Here is a 21,006-nt window from a genome sequence, read left to right as displayed (position 1 = left end):
AAATTGGAAAGGGATTAATATAAGTTGCAAAACTTGTTTCCCAATCTACTATGAATAAATATGTTTAACTTTAAACTAAACCAGATTTAATCTACCATTTTTCTACATAGAAATGCTAGTACCAAGTCAGGAATATGACAGTTAAATTGTATCCATTCGTATTTGATGTCTTTAGCTTTTGATTTAGACATTTGATTATGGGACTGGCTTACCTTTTTTTGATAAATTTTGTTACTCAATACTTTTCAATATAATTAGATAAAAACCAAAACTTGCTTTTTACGCTTATGTTCTATTTTTAGCCATCGGCCGGGCCATCGGATGAATTTCCCAAACTTAATACGTTAATGATTATACAGACCAAGAACATGCTTAGTAAGATCAAGTTTGACTTAATTTGGCTATGGATGAGAAGTGCTTCCCAGAAAAGCTCACACACGTCTCGACACTTTATATGAGTCGTACAGTAAGTCTGTAATTACGTTTTAAACAATATTTCATTTTTCGAAAGTGCACAAAATACAATTATACAATAGAAATACTGGGATTCGGAAACAAGAAAAACTTATATAAATCCGTCTCCCTTTATTTGCTATTATGGAGTGGGACTATACTGAATTATGAAAAAGAAATAAGATTAACAAAAACCAGTAAAAGAACAATGACCGAAATCGTCAGTCGAATTATTGACCTTCAGCTGGGACTATTTATTTCATTATTTATGTTGGTCCCAGAGTTGAATGACGATTTTCACCAAATCAACTTCACGGTGACCAGCAAAACACTGTGAAGATGATCTACAATCCAATCTTAGAAATTTATTTTTCCAGTTTCAGAGAAAGATCACGGCTAAATGCTTTCATTGTGTTTGTTGTTATTGAAATAAAGTTCAGACATCGTTAGGGACGACATCAAAAGTTCAATGTAGGATAAGAAAACTTAATTCATAGTTTTTTCACTGACCCCCCTCTTAACTTAATTTGGGAAAAATTGATTGGGATATATGTAAAATCGATTTTGGATTAACAAAACTTGCAGCAATGTTGACCCCCCCCCCCCCCACCCCAAAACTATTTGATTTAAGTTTTTTTTATCCTACATCGATCTCTTATTATACATCCATAAAATCTTACAATTGCTGAATATGTTGAAAGTTGAATAGGGCATGTATACGTCGCATGCACACGTTTTCCAAAAATCAGTTGACAGTGGCGGATCCAGAACTTTTCATAAGGGGGTCCCAGTGACGGACCTAAAAAAGGGGGCTCCAGTCATGCTTCAGTGATTCTTTACATAATCAACTACGAAAGGGCGGCTGGGTTTACTTTATGTTAATATCGCACAAATTTGTCTTATATGTTTCTTCTGATATGTAATTTGACAGTATTGTGTGATTGTCATTCAAAAGTAGTTAAGCTTTGTCAAAACTTGAAGAAGTGCTGTGCATAATCAATGCCGGCATATAATAAAATTACGGATGATTGCTCAGTTTAGTAGTCTCTTTAGAAACCCTATAAGACTTTCTAGATTCATGTTATATATACACCTTGGATTGTAAAATCGCAGTGCACAACCGATCTAGATATTTGCTTAAATCTGTTAATTTTGAGACATATTTGCATTTTATTGATTAGACAATGCTGTTGATTGAAAAATACTCCATTCCAGGCCCTTTTGTTTTCCAAAAAAATAATGTTACCAATAATTGATAAGTTCCAGGTCGACGGGTTCAAACAGAAAGATTTTGAAAGCAGTCGAACCCGTCGAACTGAAACTGATCAATTATAATTTATAGGTAATATTAATTATTTGGAAAACAAAAGGACCTCGAATGGAGTATTCTTTAATCACAGCATTGTCCTATATTAGTTATTAATATTTAATAAAGTTGAATTCTTTGATTTGGCATTTTTACCCGATGACGGCTGACAAATTGGACCTCGTAAGTATTATAGATTTATAGGTATATACCGATGATTTACCCAAACCCGACACTAAGGTATTAATCAATGGGAGATAACTCTTACTGTCTATGTAAATTGTTACGGATAACAAAAAACACACAACACAGCATATTGGTCACAATACACTGATCAATGACAGATATTTCTGTTGTATATTTGTATATTTGTTTATTTGTTTATGTATTGGTTCATATTCGTGACAGTTTCTTTGATGTTGTTCCCAATGAATTTGTAATACACACATCCCGACGATAACTTTATCCAATCAAATTAAAGAATTTTATTTACCGCTGTCTAGAATCAATTTGCTATATTTAGCAAAAAGAAGAAGATATGCTATGAAAAAGTGAAATTGGCTTCAATATAGGTGATTGCAAGTAAATTATCTCAATCAAACACGTCACATATATTTCAAAAGACACCATTTATGTCAACAATAAGGTCTTACCGAATGCAGATTAAGAGTGTTGATGGAAATGCATGTATAATTACCCTTGTTTATTTGGGTTATCGGATGTCGGTTTTCACAAGCCAAGTCCAGCTAGTGCTGCTTGTTGCTGTATAGATGAATTTCATGCAATAATGTATTTAACAGTCGCAAGACATGTTTATCCAAATGTGCCATCATCGTTTATGATTACTTGCGAGCAAACCTCGTAAATTCATGACATTCGGGGTACTAATATTTTGGTGTTGATGTTCACAGGCATTTTCACATTCTAAAAGAAATTTCAACACATTAATTTCATTGTTATAATGTTAAGAATACAAATTTTCTGTATTTTTTTTAAAGTTTCAATTTGATGTTATATTTTTAAAGAATCTGATAAAAGATATCTAGTAGGAAATAATGTTCTTGATCGCCATAGTTATTTTGTATTTGTCCACAATAAGGTTCTTCACGGTTAGTTTGGCCATATTGGATAGGGGACGATTATTTTGAAAGAGGTGGAAATAGTATGAAAGTATTGGAAATCCTATGCATGTTTCTAAGCAACTGCTCTGTTGATGTGTTCCCTTAATTTCACACCGTTTTTACCTCCATTATGAAAATCTGCCCACTTTCCGATATGGCCGAACTAATTGTGAAGAGCCTTATTAATTGCAATCACACATTTTCCTGTAATAATATTTTTGACATCAAAGAGAAGTGTCATTCATCAGTGCAAATGTGAATTTTTTTGCAAGACATTAATCATATTAATAGTTCAAGTGTTGACAAATATCAGGTCTAGTGTCATAGAGTCTGAAAAAGTGATAAGGTCCATTGAACATCAGTCATACACATCCAGGGATCTCTATGGCCTGTTTAACGATGGTGCCCCGCCATCGTTCAAATGTCTTGCGCCATCGTCAAATGACTTGCGCCATCGTTAAAATGTCTTGCGCCATCGTTAAATGACTTGCGCCATCGTTCAAAACTGTGATCGTTTTTATAGCCTGACGCCATTTTTTTAGCAATTATAATCAAATGCATGTTATTGCATTACCTTCAGGCTTTCTTTATAGTATAATCCAGTTCTAACGCCTGAGGGATATCCGGATTAAGATCGCTAATCACTTGTACCTGAGCTTGTACAGGTAGATCAAGAAAGCAGACAGGAGAATATTATCTAAAGATAGACGATTCATTTGTCGAATTATTTAATTAAGTTTCCACAAATGCTTATGATAATTCAGATTAAATAAATAAATTAATAGTCCAGTTACAAAGTTTAACAAGTAGAACACGTGCTTTTATTTTGACTTACGCAATCAGCATCCCCCTTTTTAAGAAGTACAAAATAAGACGTAAAACAGTAATTATTATTTCATCGCAAATAACTCAAGTACTGCTGTATTGTAACGAGAATATAGAATTATTTTAAAAGTTAAAAAGTAAAAACTTTTAATATTTCCTGTAAATAAATATCGTATCGTAATTCCGAATTCATTTCGTAGTTTACAATCAAATTGATACATCCGCGTTTCCGGTTTCTATTCCGACTTGAAAGATGCATGTTGCATATCATCGATTTGCTAGATAAAGTCATTAAAAACCTTTTCATTTGACAACGTTCGCTTTACAAATCTTTTTAACCTTTTACATAACCCGTACGACTCGTTTTGTCGTTGCTGCAAACCAGCCATACCGGTAATGGGTTCATGAATTCTGAATTTGACAATGTCCATGAAAAATAAGCTCCACATGAATTTTAACCCGCATAACAATTACCAAAAATAGCAAGAAAACTACATTGGGACCTTCGTGATAGCTATTGGTCATTCTCGACTAAGGGAAAGGGAGGGGGCATGAGGGCTTGGTCTCTGAAGGGTTACAAACGACAATTATTGAAAATATATATATACTTTAATATAGTATTTATAATGAGAATTCAAATAAATATAATTTAAATAAGCAATGAATTAGCATGTTCACCTATCCTTATGTGGAGGGATGAAACACTTTCGATCACATTACGCTGTACAGCGTAGATACGGTTTATGATGGTGAAAGTTCCTCCATCGTTCAATTTTCATCCATGGAGATCCCTGCACATCATCAACATTTATTGCAACCTGAATAAGTTCTGAAACTACACATATTTTTTATGACAGGATAAACTTAACTCTGAGCTTGCAATTGTTTATCTATAGAGGTTGCATTCAGTGTTACCTTTGTTCGACTAGGTCGGTAGGTATGTCCCAAAGTGAATTTCCGTTCTCTAACTTCAGTTTGCCTCATCCAAATTTTTTGAAAACTGAAACACAATGCTAAGGCCTAATTTAAAATAAATGTGTGGTTCCAGTTACCCGACTGACCCTAGTTTAAACCCCCAACCCTAGAATACTTGTTTTCATTTCTGAAAAATAAATGTTCAAACGATTAAATTTTGAGGATTGTGAATTAAAAATAATTAAATTAATAGATTTCTTTACTTCATCAGAAGCATCTGGTATGGCTTAAATGCAAGAATTCATGTCAGAATGCAACAAAATTAACGAAAAAACATAACATAATTGTTTATTTTCAATCCAAACACATGTAAAATGGCAGACATCCGGTAGAGGCATGTATATAACCGGAAATAATTTAGGTAAACGCATGATTTTTTTCTGGATTTTGACAATCCAAAATAAAAATAAATTAAAAAAATGCTGACCTACTGACCCTGATTATTAAAAGTATGTAACTGGAACCACACATATATAATTATTTTTATTTGGTCTTATTACCTCAAAACACAGATCAATTTCAGTGGCATTACTTTGACCGTTCTAGAGTTATGCCCAGGGTTTTAAATTACCAGGGGCCCACTCACCAATGGTCCCATTAAATTTGGTGTGGGCTCCTAAAGTTTCTGCTTTTCTGGAATATAACTATGTATATTGGCTACAAAATTAAATCTGTGGGCTACCAGTGCCAGAACTTCAATCCCTGATGCCCCTTTACAAAAGAAAAAAATGTTGAATTTTTAGTTTCCTTTCACTAACTTTAGGAAGCTTTAACCAAATACTATGAAACTTATACCCAATGCTTATTACCACAAAAAAAAACAGATTAAGTATAAACAAATTTGGGGGTGAGGTTGGGCGTCTCTTCAACTGTTCTAGAGTTATACCCATTTACAAATGAAAAAAATACTGATTTCAATCTCTGAATTAAGTTTGCACCAACCAAGTTTTATTAAACAATACTTAGGCCAAATAAAATATATGTGTGGTTCCAGTAATCTGACCGTCCCTAGTTTAAACCCCGACCCTTGAACTGTTTTTTTATGCCCCACCTACGATAGTAGAGAAATGTAGAGGGGCATTATGTTTTCTGGTCTGTTCGTCCGTTCGTTCGTCTGTCTGTTCGTCCAACTTCAGGTTAAAGTTTTTGGTCAAGGTAGATTTTGATGAAGACCAATCAACTTGAAACTTAGTACTCATGTTCCCTGACATGATCTTTTTAATCTTACTGCCAAATTAGAGTTTTTATCCCAATTTCACGGTCCACTGAACATAGAAATGGATAGTGCAATTTTGGCATCCATGTACTTGGGACACATTCTTGTTCATTTCTAAAAAATAAATTTTCAAACATTCAAATTTTGAGAATTGTGAATTTAAATAATTAAATTCCCAGATTTCTGTCATCTCAATTTCTACAAGAAGTATCTGTCATGACTAAAATGCAAGAAATTCAAGAAACAAAATTAATTAAAAAAGGAACATGCATATGACTGTTTATTTTACGAGCAAACACATGTAAAGGGCCAACTTTCGGTTAGAGCGTATATAATACTCCAAATCCAAATTTTAATTTAGAAAAAATAAAAATAATTGCCGACCTACCAACCCTATTGTTTAAAAGGATGTAACCTTTTTATTTGGCCTTATTACCCCAAAACTAATTATAAGATCAAGTACAAATTTAGGTATCGTCACTTTTAGTGTTCTTCAGTTATGTCCCTTTATAACTTTATATGATATGCAAGCGAAGGCATCATCTGTGTCTTATGGACACATTCCCCATTATTTAATTAAAAAAATAATTGTGCTTCAACATTTATTGTCATTAAAATATTTGTTCTTATTTTAAAATGTTTTCTGTCTCACCTCTTCCCTCCTCAGCTATTTGAGTGATGTACATGTTCTTTGTTTTGACAACAGTTGATACAAACAGGCAATGACAGGAAGTTGTTTAAGCAACTGTTTTTATTAGACCACAAAATTGTATAATGGTATCATTTCCTCATCATCCGAAGACACATTTAGTTTCCTGACAATAATTTTAGTTTTAATGAATGGATCTCTTTTAATTTTTATATGACCGCAAAAAGTTTTTGCGTCGTATAATGGTATCCGAAGACACATTTAGTTTCCAGACAATCACTTAAGATTTAGTAAATGGATCTCTATAAATTTTTAACAGAAGGTTTAATACCACTAAAGGAAGATTGGGATTGATTTTGTGGGTTATGGTCCTAATAGTTTAGGAATAAGGGGCCAAAAAGGGGGCTCAAAATATTTTTTTTTGTAGTTTTCAAACAATAACTTTTGTTAAAGTGGATGAATCTCTCTGAAATTATACCACAAGTCTCCATACTATTTAGGGATGGTTAGTTATGACTTTGGGGGGTTATGGCTCAAAATATATTGGAATTAGGGGCAAAAAAAGGGGGAAACTAGGTTTTTCTGGTCAATGGACAATTAAGACAATTTAAACCAGTGTAAGGGAGGTAATTCAAAAACAGTTAGCAAACACTGTTTGGTATGTTTGGATTCACCTCCCTTACACTACTTGTAAATAATGTATAAAGAAATGTCAGGTTTTGGACTTATTGCAAAAAAGGGGGTGGTAGTAGTTTTAATTTTTTTTCTCCAAATTTCTCAAATTCCAAATTCATGTCAAGAATTTGATCACAACCTAAATTCAGAGCTGTATCAAACTTGAATATTGTGTCCATACTTGCCCCAACTGTTCAGGGTTCAACCTCTGCGGTCGTATAAAGCTGCGCCCTGTGGAGCACCTGGTTATCAGATGGTTTAATACCACTTAAGGAAGGTTGGGATTGATTTAAGGGGTTAAGGACCCAATAGTTTAGGAAATAGGGGCCAAACGGGGCTAAAATAAGCAATTTGTAGTTTTCAAACAATAACTTGTGTTTAAGTGTTAAATCTCTCTGAAATAGTACCTCAAGTTTCCATACCATAAAGGGATGGTTAGTTATGGCTCTGGGGATATGGCTCAAAATGTGTTGGAATTGGGGGCTAAAAAAGAAAAAATAAGAGGAAAAAAAGGGGAAAACTAGGTTTTCCATACAATAACTTAAGATTTAGTAAATGCATCTCTATAAATTTTTACCAGAAGGTTCAATACCATTAAAGGAAAGTTGAGATTGATTTTGGGGGTAATGGTCCCAATAGTTCAGGAATTAAGGGCCAAAAAGGGGCCCAAAATAAGCATTTTTGTAGTTTCAAACAATAAGTTGTGTTTAAGTGTATGAATCTCTCCGAAATTATACCATAACTTTCCATACCATGTAGGGATGGTTAGTAATGACTTTGGGGGGTTATGGCTCAAAATGTTTTGGAATTGGGGGCAAAAAAAGAGGGGAAACTTTTTTGTTTTTCTGGTCAATGGACAATTAAGACAATTTAAAAGCAGTGTAAGGGAGGTAATTCAAAAACAGTTAACATACAATGTTTGGTATGTTTTCAGATTTACCTCCCTTACACTACTTGTAAATAATGTATAAAGAAATGTCAGGTGTTGGACTTGTTGCAAAAAAGGGGGGTGGTAGTAGTTTTCAAATTTTTTTCTTCAAATTTTTCGTATTCCAAATTTTTGAAAAGTTTGAAGAAGAAATCTTTAATTGCACAATATTGCATAATAGATTTGTAAGATCTTTACATTTGTTTTGTGTTAGAAACTCATATTATGTCAAGAATTTGATCACAATCCAAATTCAGAACTGTATCAAGCTTGTGTCCATACTTGCCCCAACTGTTCAGGGTTCAACCGCTGCGGTCCTATAAAGCTGCACCTTGCAGAGCACCTGTTTTTTTCTAGATTGGGCCAGGGCCATGTACAAAAATATATGTGTGGTTCCAGTGGTCTACTGATGCAGTCTACTTTACACCTTTGGATCCCAGAATTCTTTTTTCATTTCTGAAAAACAGATTTTGATCAATCCCATTTTGTGATTTTCAATCATTTAATTCACATTTTTTTTTATCTGAATTTCCATTAGAAGTATTCACTATGGCTGTAAATCAACAAATTCTTACCAGAAATGAGAATGCAACAAACTTAACTAAAAACGTCACATGTAGGTTATTTTACAACCAAACATATGATAATAGTGACCTTTTGTTAGGAGTATTGACATCTCCAAAGTGGTATTTGAAATAAATTGCCAGCATCATGTTAGTTTCAGCATATTTTTTAGTGGATCCCCATTTTTGTGCTCCAAGCACTGAGCAAAGTTTTATGCTTTCTTTACTTTAAAAGCTAGCACTGATAACAGAAAATTGTGGTATGTTTACATTGAAACCAGAAGTGGCACTTTGAAGAAACCACATTGGTTTTGTTTTATAAATTAGATAATATTCAATAAAGTAATAATTTATTTACACAACAGTTGAAGTCCAATCTTAATTTATAACTAGGATTATATGTTTTCTTAAAAACGGACTGTTGTTTTCCCTGAGCACTCCCGCTTCCTCCACCAATGAAAACCATCACATTATTGAACAATAGTGTTGAAAGTGGGTTAAAAACCAATTAATCAATCACAATCGTTGAAGTCTATAATTGTTTAATGATTAAAGGAAATTGGAAGCCCTAAATAAATGACTCTGTACATTTGATTGTTAGCACATGCTTGATTTCAGATGACATACTTTACCTGTACTACTCTATTGATGTGAATTTTATTACAATTACAGATACATGTAACATCAAAATGATGACATGGGGGAAATAATGGTGCCCAAAATATTCTGAACAACCCTTTTTTGTCGCAAGATGATATAATTATTTAATTAACAACAATGGTGAAGCTCATACCATCCTTGGCATAAATGCAATATATACATTGTACATCAGATAAAAATATGTGTGGTTACAGTTACCACACCCAACGTATTAAAACCCCTAGACCCTAGAATTTTTTTTTCTTTCCAATCATAAAGAAAATGATGAACTTTGATTTTTACAAACCCGTAAGTAAAAAAAATGAAAAAAGCTGATATTCTGACCCCATTTTTCCTCAAAGAACCACACTTATATATATATAGGCCTCATGGAAAAAATGTAGAATTTTTGGAGAGGAATATTGGAGGATGCACATGAGACAACACATAATAAATAAAAAAAATTGAGAATGGAAACTTGGAAACAGGTTTTAATGTATGATGCAGGTATAATAAGATACATAATATTGTATTCATGGTGCTTTATTGCTATTCAATGTGACCAATTACAATGAATGAAAAATTACAACAAAATATATATATATAACTCGTCTAAACATCAACCCCACAATGTTAGATCTGTAAATTTACTTTCGCAAATTTGTTCTTCCCTCGCCAGGATTCGAACCCATGCTACTGCGATTTCGTGACAGAAAATCGCCTGCACTGTAGCCGTCCTGCTAGACCACACGACCACTTGGGCTTCACTATATATATATATATACACACAATGTACACAAAATGTACTACCAGTATATACATTTGTAGCATGGATTAAATTTATACTTTGTATTGATCACTAATATTTGGACATGTGAATTTGCTCTCAAAGGTTAATAGATTACATTGGCCTATAACAATTTTTATTATTTTCAGATGAATTACGTGAAAAGAGGATGTTCAGTTGTGAGTTCTTCCCCTTGAAAGAGAAAGTACAAGAGGTAAGAGAGTTCATTAAAAATGGTTCTTCCCTCTGGTATAATAATTAATCTGTGTTTATGGTACTACCTTATTGGGAACTTGATTAAAATCCATTACAGTGCATGCATCCTACATTGTATTTAGGACAATTTAACGTATATTTGACAAGATATTGATGATATAAGGATGAGTTCTATAACACGATCTTATGATTGGTGGGGATTTTGAGCATTAAAAACTGTTCTTCACAGATTCATTATTTTTAAGTTGATGCAGCATTCAAGGTTAATTCTTTTTCTTTTATGCCCCTAGTCATAGTGGAAGGAGCAATAAGTTTTACCTCTGTCCACCTGTATGTTCCTTCGTAGGTAAGTCCCAAAATTGCTTTCTGTTCTTTTACTGTAGTTTGTCTTAACCAAATGTTATGTCTCAGAAATTTATACACAATACTCGTTTTCAACAAACACAGATCTAGTTTGAATTTGGTAGCATCACTTGCACCATTCTAGAGTTATGCCTCTTTGCAAATGGAAAAAAAATCTGAAATTTTGTTTCTGTTTTCTAACTTTAGTTTGCCTCATCCATAATTTTATGATAGTATACTTATACACAATTCTTGTTATCACAAATCTCAGATCAAGTTTCAGCTTGGGTAGCATCACTTTTATCCCAGGCATAGATTACCTTAGCTGTATTTGGCACAACTTTTTGGAATTTTGGATCCTCAATGCTCTTCAACTTTTTACTTGATTGGCTTAATAGAGATTTTGATATGAGCGTCACTGATGAGTCTTATGTAGACGAAACGCGCGTCTGGCGTACTAAATTATAATCCTGGTACTTTTGATTACTAATTACCATTCTAGTGTTCAGGTGTTATGCCCCTTAACAAATGGAAAAATTGCTGAATACTAGGTTTCTGTTCTCTAATAAACCTTAGTATGCCTCAACCAAATGTTATGAAACTTATACACAACTCTTATAACAACAAAATACAGATAGAGTTTAAATATTGGGGGTGTCACTTTCTAATCTATATTAATGCCCTTTTACAAATGGAAAAATTGCTGAATTTTACATTTCCTTTCTCTAACTTAAGTTTCCTTCAACCAAATGTTTTGAAACTTATTCACAACACTTATTATTGGGGCTGACTTGATACTTGTCAATTTTCCAGACTTTTCCAGACTCAACGAATTACATTCTCATATATAAAAAATGTTGTGTATCCATGTTCTAAAAAATATTGATGATGGCATTGTTAATTATTTGATATTTGATATTTGAGTTATCTACCTTTGTCTTTAAGTGTAGTTAAACCAATTCTAATGCTTAACACAATGCAATGTCCAGTTTTACTTCCCATTTATGCTATTTATCTAGCTACAAAGTCAAAGGGGACTTTACTTAAGGTTTGCACCGTCAGTCTGACAAATCAGTTTTCCACACTTTTTTTGACTCATGCTTGAAGTATTGATTTGATAATCTGTGTTTTGTTTTATCTCGAAATTTGGGCCTCTAACTTAGAAAATTCACTAAAATAATCAGTTTGCCACATTTTTTTTGTCATCCTTGAAGGTATTAATTTTATAATAAGTGTATTGGTTTATCACCACAAGTTACAGATCAAAATCGAGTTTTGTTCCGTTCTGATGATTTTGTACAGAGATATGATCCTTTGACTTAGAAAATTCACTTAAATAATAAGTTTTTTGCACTTTTTTTCGTCATCGAAGATATTGATTTGAATTTTGGCATAATGTGTTCTCCCTTATGTCCCTAGGGCCTTTTATCCTCATGTGATGCTATCTGAATTTGTTTTATGATTGTGTTATGAATGTTGTAATTTCCCTGTTTACCAGATTGCTAAATGAAATATCTGGGGGGAACAATGACCGCATATTGCTTTATCATGACAAGTTACAGATCAAGTTCGAATTTTGTTCTGGTTTTATGATTTTGTTCAAACTTATGTTCCTTTGACTTAGAAAAATCACTTAAATTATCAGTTTTCAACACTTTTTTTTGTCATGCTTGAAGATTTTGACTTGATATCTGTTATATAGTTTACACCATAACAAGTTATCATGGTTATAGATCAAGTTAAAATTTTGTTCCAATACAATGAATTTTTAACCGATGAGGGACTATGAATTGCTATGCAATACTCACAGAATGCTTATTTAAAAATAAATTTCAATCATATTACATCACAATGAATTTTCTTTTTCATTACAGGGCAAAAGATAGTATGGGCTAGGTAAATTTGAGTTGTTAAGACTTAAATCAGGATGAGGACTTACAAGGAACCAAAGAGGATTGACAAAGCTAGGTCAAGAGAGCCTGGACTAGTTACTCTTGATGAAGGCATTTCTAAATTGTCAGCTTTGTCAGTACAAGTTGAAGAAGAAACTATGGCGAACTCTTCTGACAAGGAGGAAGAAATGATCGAGGACAATGACTCTGGAGTTCAGGAAAATAATATTGATGATGAAGAACCTGAATTGGACAATGAAAAAATGGAGGAAAATAAAAATGATAAAGATGAGAATCATGAAAAAATGGAAGATGATAACGTAGAAATTAGTGTAAAGAAAAAGACTCCACCTAAAAAATCAAAGAAAGTTGTAGAGAATAATGTACATCACAATGAAGACATTAATGATATTGAAAAATGTGAACCAGAAGGAGAAAAAAGAAAACTAGAACCACCTTCAAAGACAAAGAAAACAACCACTGTAAAAGATGTAAAAAAGAGGAAAATGTCCGACAAGAAAAACAATAAGAGTAAAGATAGTAAAGATGTCCATAATAATTGTGTTGTTGATTTGGGAAGTAAAGAAAAAGTTTCTCCAAAATCTAAAAATAGATCAAGATCAACAAAATCAAAACAAAAATCCAATATGACAGAAGACACTGATGCTGATGAATTACATAAAGAAGAATCAGAAAAGTCTAGTAGTTTTAACACATCTGACAGTCTCAGTGTTTCTCCTCGCTCCTCAAAACGGACTCCTGTTAAAAATCGTAAATATCAAAGTGATGAAGAACATGACCCATCAAAGGAAGAAGGAGATAGTTCTGGCAAGAAAAAAAGGTCACGTTCAAAATCCCCACGTTGTTCTACCCCAAAGAAGCGCAAACTCAACTTTGATGAAAATGAATTCATGAATATTAAAGATGATGATTTTGTAATTGAAAAGAATGACAAAGATATAGAACATGTAGAATCTGTCACAAATGAATCAACTGATAATAATAAATGTAAAAAGGTTGTGAAATCTCGTAAGAATAAGTCTTTGATTAAAGAAGATATCATTTTAAAACCAAAAGCGATCAAAAAGAAAGCAAAGCTTTCACAGAGTGAAATAAAACCCTCATGTCAGAGTGAAATAAAACCATCAATAGATGATACTACTGATAAAAATGAAAGTGTTGAAATGGTGAAGGGTGAATCTTTGACAATGGAGAAGCCTAGTGAATTGAAAGAAAGTACTGTTGTGAAAGTAAAAAAGAAGAAAATAAGAAAGAAAAAACCAGTTGAAAACCAAGAAAAAAGTGATAGTGCTGAAATCAAGTCTGATAAGATAGAAGTTAAATCTGAAAAGGCTGATAATGTGAATGATAACAATAAAGATGATACAAAAACTGAAAATGAAAATGATATTGAAAATAACAGTGAAAAACCTAATAGTAAGAATCAAGCTGATAATGAAGGAAAAAGTGAAAAACCAATAGACACTGAGAAAGGAGAGAAAAAAGAAAAAAGGAAAATGAAACCATTAGAGGAGATTGTCTGCACTTATTGTAAGAAAGTATCAGTTGGAAAGGCAGCTAATACAAGACATTTGAAAAAATGCTTTGTTTATCAAGCAAAATTGGTAATGGATGGACAAGATGAGAATACAGAATTGGAAACAGCTGATGAAACAAAGAAAGATGAAGAATCTCATGTTGAATGTAAGGATGAAGACAAAACATGTGTATATTCAGAAACAATAAATGAGAGCAATATGGAATGTGATGATGTATCAAAGGAAAATTTAAATCAAAGTGAAGATAAAGAAAACCTTAATGATAGTGTTAGTTCAGAAAATAAATCTATTGAAAACCAAAGTTCTTCAAAAAAGAGATCAAAAACAGATAGTGTGTACAATTGTCAACATTGTGACTATACTGCACACAAAAGAGCAATGTTGGCAAAGCATCTTCATTCTCACAATATTTTTATGTGCTTACGATGTAGCTTTTACTGTGAGTCTGATGATGAATTAAAAGACCATATGCACCGAGAACACAAGGAACGTATGGATCATAAACTATGTCGAAAGTGTAGTAGATATGTACACTGTGCTGAAATAACACTAGAACAACACATGGAAAGTTGTCAGGGTCCAGTTCCATTTAAGTGTCCTCATTGTGAAAAGGAGTTCAAATATGAATCATCTTTAAAATCTCATATCCTAAAACACGATCCTGATGGTCCGAAAAAGTTTTCTTGTCCACAGTGTTCGTACAAATCTAACTACAAAGCAAACTTAAAGAAACACCTTGTTAACATTCATAGTTCAAGAATAAAGCAATTCAAATGTACTTACGAGGATTGTGAAAAAATGTTTCACTCGGAAGATAATATGAGAAGGCATTTAAAATGGCATAGTATTGACAAACCTTTCAAGTGTAAACAGTGCCATAAAGAGTTTCGGACTTCAGGTGCATTATCCGGTCATTGTGTAGTTCATAAAACAGGAACACCTTTCAAATGTACTGTTGAGGATTGTGAAAAATCATTTCGGTCACATAAACTACTCAAAAATCATTTGCAAGATTTTCATCATCAAGCAGAAAAGAAATTTATTTGTGCTCATTCTGGATGTGACTTTTCATTTTTCAAAAGAAGTCATCTAGATCGTCATTTAGTAACACATTCAGGTAATGTACTATTAGTCATCTGGTTGGTTATATATATATATATATAACAAATGCATTTTGTATATAATTCAGATTATGTTACAGCAAAATGCATTGAGTGTATAGATAAAGGTAGAATCTTTGGTTAGCTTGCTTGTTAGCTGAACCATGAAGTCATTAATAAGTTAAGATCGCAAAAGGCTCAGTAAATATATTTCAAAATTAAAATGATGAAGTTACATACATTTGTATTAATGTTGGTACTGACCTTCTTTGAATCATTACAATCCACAACTGAACGAAAACATCAGTAAAAAACACAACTAGCAAATAATATACAATAAAAGAGTGGCAAAAGATAGCAAAAGAGATTTTCAAACTCATTGTCAGAAAAAAGAAGAAAAGCCATGCATGACAAAAAATGAATGACAACCAAAAGACAAACAATAGTATACAATTGACAACATAGAAAACCAAAGACTGAGACTTGAGCTACACAAACCCCACCAAAGAAAGACATGTTTGAAATGAAATATACATGTATAATACATGTCTGATATTGACAATTTGAGATGTTATTAATTCAGTATTGATACAAGTAGTTGAGACATAAATCTGTGTTAACCATTTATTTCTATATTTTAACAGGAGAGAGAAAGTATGGTTGTTCATATTGTGGTAAAGCATTTAGACATGCAGACAATCTGAGAGTCCATCTTCGGCAGCACACAAATGAAAAACCAGTGTCCTGTAATATGTGTGATTTCAAATGTCGACAGAAAAGTTCTCTCCGTTATCACTTGCAAAAAATTCATAACATTGTTTTCAAAAAAAGGGAAAAGCGAAAAGAAAAATCTGCTTCTGGTGATGTAGTTGTAAAATCAGAGAATGACATCACTGTTAATTCTTTAGACTCAAGCTTAGACTTAATAACTGCAATCGTGAATGCAGTAGCAAAAAGTGAGGATATTGAAACTCCAGATGATTCAGTTATTGATAAATCAAACAGTGCTGACACTTCTACTGGTAATAAAACTAATGACGATGCAAAGTCTGATTCTCTTGTAGCAAATAAAGTGGTTGATCTCTATGAATTTAAATCTGACGATGAATTTGGTGATGAATCTGTAATGGTCCCATTACCATTACCTGTTCAGAGACCTATTAATCATTTAAATAAATCAAATGAGAAAGTAGATAATAAAGTGAAAGTAGAAAATAAAGTGAAAGTAGACAAAAAAGTGAAAGTAGAAGCTAAAATTGAAAATGAAGATGAACCAACTGATACAGAATATCCTGACAATAAGGACAGTATTGAAAAAATAGTAACTACCAAACCGAAAGTTGTGAGGCGAGGGAAAAAGAAGAAAATAAATTATGCAGAACCTGAAACTGATCTTAGCTTTGAAACTGTGGATGCAAAGGAGGATAATATAAAAAAGGAAGAAAAAGAGGAAAATGCTGTTGTGAAAAGAAAGAGGGGACCAAAAAAATCAAAATTGAAAGTTGAAAAAGCTGTGGAGGAGAAAAAGGAGGAAGAGGATGAAAAGAGTGAAGTCACACCAAAAGGAAGGCGAGGTCGTAAAAAAGTAGAAAAGATTCCAAAGAAAAGAGGGAGGAAACCTAAAAGTGTAATTTTGGATGAAAAGAGTAAAAAAGCTGTAGTAAAATCACCCATTAACAAAATTAAGAAGAAAGCAGGAAGACCAAGAAAAGTAAGACCACCTTCTGAGTCTGAAAAAGAAGACAAGAAAAAGGATGAAACAAAAGATGATGAAAGTAATCATGATGAAAATGATTCTGAAAAAGAGGGAGATGAAACTATTCCAAGGGAGAATGAAGATGATGATGACACTGTAGATGTTCCTCTATTAAGTACGCCAAATCCTGATGAAGATGATGATGATACTAGAGAATATATAGGAGATGAAAACTTAAAGGAAAACGCACATCTTGTTTCAAATTTGGAGAACAAGCAATCAGAAAAGGAGGATGATGATGAGGATGAGGAGGAGGAAGAAATAGAAACAAAGACTGAAGTTAAGACTGAGGCAAAGATTGAAGAAAAGATTGAGGTGAACATTGAAGCAAAGATTGAAGAAAAAACTGAAGAAAAGAAAGAACCTCAAATTGAAAATGAAAGTGTCGTAGTTGAAAAGCAAGGTGAACAAGAATCAGACAAAATGAGTAGTGGTATTGACACAGATTTTGAAGATGATTTAAAACCACCTCCTGCTCCTAGACCTCCACCTGTTGTTGACAGTGATGAGGGAGATATTGAATCAGGACCAGATGAGATGGACACACCTGGTCGGGACTTTGAGTCAACTCCACCCAAATCAAATATTACAGAACATATTCATAGTGTTCCTGCACATACACCAAGGGACTTTGAGTCATCTCCTCCTAAATCTGTCCAAACAATAGATTATGGGCCAAGTACTCTTAGCCAAACAGGATTTGAAAATAGGAGAGAAGGAGATTCTGTTGAGGCACTATCTGGAAGCTACACAGCTACACCATCTAGAGAAGTTTCAGTAGAAGAAAAGCGAAATGAAAGGGAAGCCAGTCTTCCATATTCTAATTTGGAAGCTGAAAATTTGCCTAATACTCAATCTCCTATCATGGAACCAATACAACAACCTGAACCACAATCAAATGCAAATCCTGATTATGGCTCTCAATCGGAATCAACTATGCCAGAAGTTGACAAAGAATATCTAGGACAGTACCTTCAACAGTTTGATTCGGCTAGCCGCTCAGAGGATGATCGAATTGAAAGGATGAATTCTCAAAATGAACCAACATCAGAGCCAATTGAGATTCCAAGTTCACCTCAGAAAGACTTGCCACCTTTGAATCTCAGTGCAAATGCACCACCTTTGAACCTTAGTACAAATAGTAATGACAGAGAAAATAGTCAGGGTAGCGACATGTCGAATAAAAGAATGGAAATATTGTCCATTGACCGTCAAACTGAGGATCATTACAGTAGTAGAAGTGAAAATGTATCAAGATCATCTGATAGAATACCTGACAATGTTTATGAAAGTATTAGCTCTATGAACACATTTATGCCTCCAACTACACGAGAAGCACCAATTATTCATTCAGCAGAAAGTCCATTCCCTTCAGTATCAACTCCTTCAACTTTCATGCGATTTTCAGAAAATGATGCAATTTTACAGAGGCAAAGAATGAGTACTCCTTTTCTATCACAGGGTGACCCGAATGCATTACAAAATTTGCATAGAATGGCAGACAATGCCTTAGCTCAACATAATAATGCATCATTACTTCGAAGACCAACAACTGTGCCACCTCGTGAAGATATGTTTAGTAGCTCCACTGCTGCTATGGCAACTATGGCTAGAAATCCCTTTCACAACACTTGGGCTAGTCAGGAGGTTAGACCAGCTCATTGGAGTCAAAGTCCATATTTAGGACGCACAATCGATAGGCCAACAGCAGCTCCATCAGCTTCAATATTTGGAAAGGACAACTATCTTCCTGGACGTGAATTTATGTTTGAGCAGTCTCGACGTGCAGTGGCAGATAGAAATGTCTTTCCTGGTCTTCCACAAGCACAGAGGCCAGAACTTGCACATGACACTTTCCCAATGGACAGATTTGACATTGGTAGTTACTTTAGTGGGCATACATATCCTGGGGCTTCAACTCTCACTGAGTATAACCGAGCTGCTGCTGCACATACATCTCAAAAAACATTTGATGAACGATACCGTCAATCATCTACAGGCATCACAGACTTCAGGGCACTACCTCAGACAACTGCATCTAGTATGTTTAGTAGTAACATGTTGAACTCATCATTTCATCTTGACAAATACATGTACTCACGGGATCCTGTATATCATGCCCAGCATATTCCTGATGCTACAAATAGTCCATTCTTACCACCAGGTGTGCCCGGACAACATTCTGTGTTTGACCGTGAATACACAAGGGGTTATTTTCAGAACAGTCCATATAGTTTAGATAAGCAATATGCTGCGGCAGCCGCTGCCTCAGCTAAATTATCACATCCATCAGGTGCAAGCGTGGTTCAGGAAAGAGACTTTGTACCACGTCCAGGCACAGCCGCTGCCACAGGTGAAAATCAGGAAGCTTACAGACACCCTATGTTATATAATATGATGAATCATAGATTTTATGAATGAAAATGTGTCTGTAGCATGTATATTAAGAGACTGCATTTATTTATTTTTTGTTACAATTTATGTTACAGAAGCAATTCTCAAATAAGTATCATTAATATTTTTACTAGTTTCAGTATGATCATTCATATATGTAACTCATGTGGTACGAAAAGCTGGTATCTCACTTTTTCATAAAAACATAAGGATTTTTAACGATAACTGTTCATGTATTTTTTTAAAGAAAATAAAAAAAAAAAATAGCTTATCTTGACATTTAAATTTTTATTGGATATAATGCAATCTTTTGTTTTTATATTTCCTGAATACTGGATGTTCTTTCTTACCCTCCTATTTAGATACTTTATTTTAAGCTTTATGCTTTAAAATGAAATTTAAAAAAATATAAATAGATATGTCTATTATGACAGTTATGTCTACTGTTGTTTATATATTGTTAATGAAATGAATTTAAAGAGCTGACAATAACTATTTAAGTATTAGTATATATTTTTTATCAAGCTTCATTTTGAAAAATATCAAAACTTGATCTTATCTTAATGATTAAACAAATATTTAAATGTTAGCATATTTAAGATGTGGTGCTACTATGTTTAGCATGGTTAGTTAGAGTATTGTCAAGCAACTGTTTGTTTAACAAAAGTTGAAATATTGCCAAAATTATTTACTTTGGTTATTTGATTTTTTGTTTGTTAATTTAACAGAAGGAGGGGTATAATGCTTATTATCAAATTTGAATCTTTTTTTGGTGAAGAAATACAAGTTAGGCCATTTTGCTAATTAATATTTATTAGTAAATGTTGAAAAAAAGAAGTTATTATTTAGGTTTTAAATAAAGGTTCGTGTGTAAGGTTTGAACGCTGACCAAAATGTTTTCACAAAGATATCTTCAAAAACAATTCTCCAAACAGCAGTGTTTTTACCCTGACATTTTGTATCAAATTTGTATCAAAATGTCCCTCAGAAATGATAAAAAACTGGTTAAACATTTTAAATTTGATAGAGCAAGTATTAGTAATCCAGTATATATAATACCAGAACCAAAACCATATTTTCCGAATACTAAATCACAAAAAAAACCAAAAAAACAATATGACTGACATATTGGCCTTATTATTTATATTATTGAAACCCAAACCATTAATTTTAATGGTTTAAAGGAACCCAAGTGGCAACAAAAAAAATCATGGTTTTTTGTTCATATCTTTTTCTTTTTTTAAGGAAAGAGTATGGAAAGATAAAATTGTTTGTATCCCCTTTTTGTGTCTTCCCAATTTTTAGTGATAAAAACCAGTATTTTTTTTTTTTGGTAAACTTTATCAAGAATTATTATTTGAAATTAATATGTGAACTATAGGCCTATTTATAGCCTACATATACAGGCATATGAATTTTTGTTGTTATTTGCAATTGGATATGAAGATTTATTTCTCATAAAATAAAAAAAAGAAGCCCAGATATTTTATATCTCTAGAAGTCAGTGCCTAATCGGACAAGTTTTCAAGAGTTTATGTTAAGGAAAATGCTGTATCAACATAACCATGTTATTTGGATGGAGAGTTGTCTCATTGACACTCACACCACAT

General features: G+C 33.1%; 1 protein-coding gene across 2 annotated transcripts; it reads left to right on the top strand.

Moving 5' to 3' along the window:
* The first annotated feature begins 2,044 nt into the window (after positions 1–2,044).
* Positions 2,045–20,871, top strand: LOC139515344 (uncharacterized). 2 transcript variants are annotated; one of them, XM_071304913.1, is made up of 4 exons: positions 2,045–2,331; positions 10,287–10,351; positions 12,570–15,263; positions 15,891–20,871. In XM_071304913.1, the coding sequence occupies exons 3-4, from the start codon at positions 12,623–12,625 to the stop codon at positions 19,421–19,423; spliced, it is 6,174 nt and encodes a 2,057-aa protein (XP_071161014.1). In that variant the 5' UTR covers positions 2,045–2,331; positions 10,287–10,351; positions 12,570–12,622; the 3' UTR covers positions 19,424–20,871. The 2 variants fall into 2 exon arrangements, with proteins under 2 accessions (XP_071161014.1, XP_071161018.1); XM_071304917.1 differs by having other exon boundaries at positions 2,257–2,341.
* The last annotated feature ends 135 nt before the right edge of the window (positions 20,872–21,006 follow it).

This window comes from Mytilus edulis, chromosome 1 (genome assembly GCF_963676685.1).
Source record: "Mytilus edulis chromosome 1, xbMytEdul2.2, whole genome shotgun sequence".
In the NCBI taxonomy this organism is placed as follows: Eukaryota; Metazoa; Mollusca; class Bivalvia; order Mytilida; family Mytilidae; genus Mytilus; species Mytilus edulis.
Note: the sequence above shows the minus strand (reverse complement) of the source record. Positions and strands in the feature narration are given on the sequence as shown.